Below are 6,074 nucleotides of genomic sequence, written 5' to 3'. Positions count from 1 at the left end.
CACTGTACAAAAGACATACACCATTACATCTCAAAACTGCAATCCATTTTCTTTCCTCCCTTTGGTCTCAATAACTGCTATTTAAAGTTGATGCTACAACATAATACTAATTAATTAGCAATCTTACGTAACACAGATTTATTTATGCTAAGATAATGAAATCAAATTTAACCAATGATATAATAATGAAAATAAATCATAACACGTTCTAAGAATTTGATAAACAGCTCAGAAAGCTGAAAAATCCTTATTAATGACTCAGTAGAACCTTTTTACGACTCAAGTTAATTGATTCTTAAATTAAAGCATTTGTGAAGGCTAATCTAGTGTTTTGGATAAAGAGATTTAGGAAATTATCCTATTTTTCAGTCACGTGAAAGAAACACTTTAGATAAAAAAAAATCACTGAGATCACAAATTAAGAAATATAGCCTTAAAAAAAAAAAATCCCCTCAAGGTAGTAAACAACTCATACTAGGGTCTGCATTGAGGAGGTATTTGTGCACTTGGGGAACAGAAAACGCTGAGTGCTGAAACTCAGTTTTACAAGGCCAGATAACAGCAATGGGCCAAGAGAACAAGACCTCCTCTCCCCTGTAACACAGCTCATGAGCTTCTGGGACAGTTATTTTAAGTCACATAAATACAGCTTTAGAAGTGGGGAAAATAACTGAGCAAAAAGAGTTCAGCCAGTGTCTCAGTTAAGAAAGAGTAGAAAAAATTCCAATAGCTCTCACCATATTCTGACAAACCTGCGTTTGTTAACTTTAGCAAAGTTCTCTTCTGGAATGCCATCTAGTGGTTTTCTCTCTGAAGAGACCAGCTTATACCTTTTTCAAGACTGAAAGAGACTTCGAAACCAAACAACGAAGCAAAACATTTTCTGCTCTTTCAATTTTCAAAATGTCGACATTTCTGTAACTATAGTAATAATCGTTGAAAAAAAAGCGAAAAACCGCAGTGAAAGTAGTCGTTAGAGTCAGTACATTAGCTATACTTACTAGTTTTTCTCTTCTGTCCTACTGCCTTAATACCTTGATTGTATGAATAAAGATGTCATTAATCATTAATAATAATGATGTCACAGGTAAACTTAACAAGCCTAAGGACTACGACTTACAGCTATGACAAAGTATGTAAGGTAATGTAGTGCAGTGGCACTCTTATCAACATTTAACAAACCAGATTTTTGTCATACAGCTACGTTCTTTAACCTTCCAAGAACTTCATGAAGAAAATGTACGGAAAAAATGTGAGTAAAGGGAAACTCGCAGTATCCTTAGATCTAGTTTGGATATTTTAATTTGGGCCTATAAGCTTAAATCTGTAAACAGAAGTTTTCAGAAGAGGCAGGCACTGTTTCCATTTAAATGCTTGAAAGAACCTAGCCAGATGTGTCCAGAAAGATCTACCATTTTTTTTCATATTACTAAGTAAAATTCAAGGTCTGAATCAGTAATATATAAATATACATGTTTACATACAAAGCCTTTGTAAGACCCCAGTACTACAGCTTGTGCCGCATGTGTTATGCTAAGTATGGTAACCAAGAAACCTGCTCCCGCTGTCATCTGAAGGGACAGTCCTTCCTTCTCCCCCTCACCCTTCTGATCTTGGCTCTTCCAGTGCTTCCCCCCGCGTCAGAGTTCATGTTTATGTGGGCAGCAAAGTCAGCCAGTTTAAGACAGAGATTCACACGAAATCTAAAACACTTATTTTTTGTAAGCCTAGTTTTCATGACCTCAGACCCCTGATCTCAGTATCTGTGTGGTCATAAAGACACCGGCAGCGGCTGGCAAAAGCACACCACCAAAGGTGGGAGAGAACGGCGGGATCATATTTTTATACGACTTTGATTTTGATTTCAAATGGCCTATATCTGTATTTGTTAACACGCAAATACAGATTATAAAATAACTCAGAATGAGGCACAAATACCCTGTTAATAATAAATCACAAACGAAATAAACCAAGAATTGTACAACAGCTGAGAAGAATTTTCTTAAAACCATTTTTGCAAGAAAGTGGAAGCAGTCTTTAGATTGCTAAATATAAGTGGACATTATGACAAAATATATTTTTATCGAGTTGTAATCTTTAATTTAAAGACAACAGTCAGTAACAACAGATTAATAATTAACTTTTTTTTTTGACTTTCAAGAGGATATACCCTTTTGAAAATTATATCGGCCATCTCCACTGGTCAGAAGGAGGTTCTTCAACTAGAGGCTCCCATGGTTTCCACTGTATCATTTTTCTTGCCAGGGAAAGCTCATTTTCAGCCTGTTAATAAACACCATACACAAATTCTTAAATTCTATACAATTGCCAAAGTACTAAATTACTTCTATTTCAGTTCATTATCTCAGTGACGTCACTACCTATCACAGTCAGGGACTATCACAAATTGCATCTATAAATACCAAAAGGAACAGCGCGTTTTGAGAGTTTGGGGTTTTGTTTTTAAAAAACATACTGAATCACCTCCAAATATTCAAACACCTAGTCATTCGCAATAACAACTTCATGGCATTTTCCACTCTATTTGGATTATTTCCCAATATTATTCCATCATTTGCCCTGTGCACTGATTTAGACTCTGTAAGAAGCAGTGTTGGTATACATAGTATATATGTAAGCAGTAATTGTGTTAGGTTTTAGCATGGTCACCCCAACCACTACATGACAATTCACGTTCAGATTTTTTTTTTTTCTGTTTGCTTGTTTTGCACCAAAGGAAGATACGGAAAACTGCCAATTTTCTGAACAGAAGCTCAGCCAAAGGAACACTGAAAACCACTACTCCCTTTTGTACCTAATGTTAAATTTGCCCACTTTACCTGTACAATGACTTCTTCTATGTGACCGCTATTCAGTTTGTCCTGTAGTTTTTGCACATCAGTCTCCTGTGTATTGAAATATATATAAATACATATTTAGTTTTACTGAGAAGTAAAAAGTCTAGATAAAGCATGAAAACAGTAATTTAACCAGAACACACTCTCGTCTTCCTCAAAACTACCATCAAATTAGATGGTTTTTGTTGTTTTACATTATCAAAGAAATCTCACACACTTTTCTTACTGAAAAACAAACATCAAACTCTCAATGATAAACACAAAAAATGAGTACTATTTAATGACATACAAAGAAGCCTTAGCAGCTACAGGCTTCAGTATGTATCTCGAAAGAAAATTTTAATCTTAGCTTTTTATAAAGTGATATGCAACCTTCCAATTATCACCTTAAATAGACAATACCACTATCGCATGGTTTAATATACCAAAAAGTGTTTTAAAATGTCAAAGGCAAGGACCGTGCCAAGACACACGCATTTTTTGTGCAAGCATATGGAAATTACCACTGTTCTACAAATCTTGAAAAACAACCCTATGTTTTCTTCTAATTTTCACAGAAAACATCAGCAAGAAATTAACAATTCTTTTTAATACACCATCAGAATATTCCAGTCAATAACAAAAATAAACCTCAAGACTTCAGTTATTTCCGAATTGATACCTGAAAGTTACATATACTCCTGAAAAACAGCCAGTCATTTTGAAAATGATTCTTCTCATCCTAAAAATCTTTTCATGTGTAACATTTGTGAAACATCACTGTACTTACCGTTTGCACCAAATTAAATCGCTGATTCACAATCTGCTCAGTGTATTTTCTATATGCTGCATCTTTGGGAATGGTCTGCAGGACACCAAGGATTTTTGTGTATAGTATTCGCAGGCGCTGAAGTGATAACAATACATGGTTAAAATACATAATTAGAATTATTTAACTTCCTGTCCTACTTAACCTACTAGCTAACTATCTATACACAAAATACAGATATGGTATTCAACCCAGAAATGTAGCATTAACAAAATAACTAAATCTGAACCACAGAAGTCTGTCTTGGGTAAGACTAGGATTTATGGGGACTTGGAAGTTAACATTGTCAGATTCCTCAAATAAAAAAAAAAATAGTTGCAATTTCCAGTACATTTGATGCAAAAACGGAAACAAAAAGAGCTGTGTTTCTAATACTAACCATACTTTTGAAAAAAATGAGGCAAATTCATGTCTAAACCATCAGTTTCTGAAAAATTACCCGGGAAAGATATAAAGAAGCACATAAGCTACCAAAGCATAACTACTTTTTATTTTTTCTGGGCACATCTCCTCGTGCTGGTGCAAAGTTTTGAGTGACAGATTTAAATTAAACCTGAAACTTTTATTGCAGGATTTAAATGCAGTGATAAAAGACACATTGGGGTGAAGAAATTGCAGCTTTTGGGCCATGTGTTGGCTGGGTAACTGTATCTAACTGCAGAGGAATGGATGTCCTATAGGAACAATAAGAAATAGAAGCAGAATACTGCAGTCAAAGAAACATAAAGAAGAAAAAACAGGAAATGAAAAGGGGACTGGCACAGAGTCTATACTTCAACTAAAGCATTGCTGATTTCTTTCCTCTTGGCTTTAAGTCACTGAAAAAAAAATTTATTAAGTTCACCCAGGAGGTGTCTGACAAGGCTGTAGACGGAGCTAGAATAATTTGTACAAAACAATAATGATTTTTTCAATGGGTCTTTTTGACACTGTTTCTAAGCAGAAGCACTTTTGAAATTGAGTTGTTGCATAGTGGGAAATTTCAAAGCACGGAGAAATTGAAGAATTACTGAAGTCCTTTCACAGGTAATGGCTGATGTGGCAAAGCATGATGTTTGAGCAACCTGGTCTAGTGGGAGGCGTCCCTGCCCATGGCAGGAAGGTTACAACTAGATGATTTTTAAGGTCCCTTTCAACATAAGCCATTCTATGATTGCATGATACTTTCATTACTGAGCCTGAGGAAGTAAAAAGAAAGTACCCAATTGCTACAAGAACCACCTAATGTGGTTCCTGAGAGCCACTGAAGTATCCCATTCTCAGCAGTGCTTCCCATCACAGGGCCTTGATGTGGCTTTGCACCACATGGTTAGCCTCTATCATGTAAGGCTAGCCTATCCCCTTAGCATAGGTCTAAGTAATTTCAGTACTTTTTGGAAACACAACACAACAAAGTAGAAAAAAAGCTTTATGCTTGTAAAGCAGAAATTACATTTATGAAGAACTGAATTTAAAGAGTTCTTTGCTTTTGCATTGGAGATGAGAGACATCAAAAACCAGTTCATAGAAGTACTTACACAAAGGAGGTTTTTGAAATCAGCACATGCAACAAAAAGTACATGTGCAAAATAAATCCTAATGATATTAATTAATCTTTTAAGAATTAGGTTTTTTTCCTGTGTCACTTTGGAACGTTTTTATACTTTCATTAAGTCGGCATCTCTTTAAGGTACCCAGTACACCTGCGTACGCAAATACATAACAAAGAGCTTTGACCTCACTGACGACATCCATTAAATACAGAACAAGACACGCGACATACCTCATGAGGGTTTTCAGCTACAGCCAATCCTACAAGTCCAGTGGTCTGCACAGAGAGCACAGAGATTTATTATACTTAAGCATCTATTCTCACGCTATCTGATTATTTTGTTTCGGCTCAACACACACCTAAGAGGGACCATTCTGTGACATGAGCCTCTGCCTCCCACCACGCACAGGCAATCACACTAATCAGCAGTGTTTTGACCCGGGCACACGCAGGGGAAGAAGACGAAGAGAGGGAGAAGCTCGCATGACAACTCACCTCAGCGGGAATCCTTCCCGCTGAGGTGAACCCCGGCCTACCGCCTCCCCACACGACGGGGCGAGCGCGCCCCGTCTCCGCTAACGGTCGCTGCAGCCCCGCCGCCCCCCATAGGCCGGGGAGGGGAGCCGAGACCCCGCTCGGACACCCCCTACCCTCTCCCCACAGACCCGCCAAGACCGAGCAGGGCAAGGACAGGAAGGAACCCTCACCTTCCTGAGCGCCCCCGCCATGGCTGCGCCGGACGCCCCGCCCACCCCCGCCGTGCGCCTGCGCGGCGCCGGGTAGAGGACATGGCGAAGGACGCCGCACTGCGCGTGCGCGGAGGCCGCACGGCGGTGGCGGAGCGGGGCGGGTCGTGGCGCCAGGCGCATGTGCCCCT

At 38.5% G+C, this 6,074-nt stretch overlaps 1 protein-coding gene across 1 annotated transcript; it reads right to left on the bottom strand.

The window, feature by feature from the left end:
- Positions 1-2,073: 2,073 nt before the first annotated feature.
- Positions 2,074-6,009, bottom strand: NDUFA5 (NADH:ubiquinone oxidoreductase subunit A5). The gene is made up of 5 exons (XM_074595988.1): positions 5,905-6,009; positions 5,429-5,473; positions 3,628-3,744; positions 2,841-2,906; positions 2,074-2,283 (listed from the first exon to the last, which is right to left on the bottom strand). Exons 1-5 carry the CDS (start codon positions 5,923-5,925, stop codon positions 2,182-2,184), a joined length of 351 nt encoding a protein of 116 aa, XP_074452089.1. The 5' UTR covers positions 5,926-6,009; the 3' UTR covers positions 2,074-2,181.
- Positions 6,010-6,074: the final 65 nt, after the last annotated feature.

Source organism: Larus michahellis, chromosome 1 (assembly GCF_964199755.1).
Source record: "Larus michahellis chromosome 1, bLarMic1.1, whole genome shotgun sequence".
Lineage (NCBI taxonomy): Eukaryota > Metazoa > Chordata > Aves > Charadriiformes > Laridae > Larus > Larus michahellis.
This window is presented reverse-complemented; position numbering and strand designations above follow the sequence as displayed.

Coding starts and splice junctions, on each gene's coding strand:
- NDUFA5 (XM_074595988.1), bottom strand. CDS start 5,925: ATGGCGGGGGCGCTCAGGAAG. Junction 3,745..5,428: donor TAGCTGAAAACCCTCATGAG/GTATGTCGCGTG, acceptor TTATCACTTCAG/CGCCTGCGAATACTATACAC. Junction 2,907..3,627: donor GATTTAATTTGGTGCAAACG/GTAAGTACAGTG, acceptor TTCAATACACAG/GAGACTGATGTGCAAAAACT.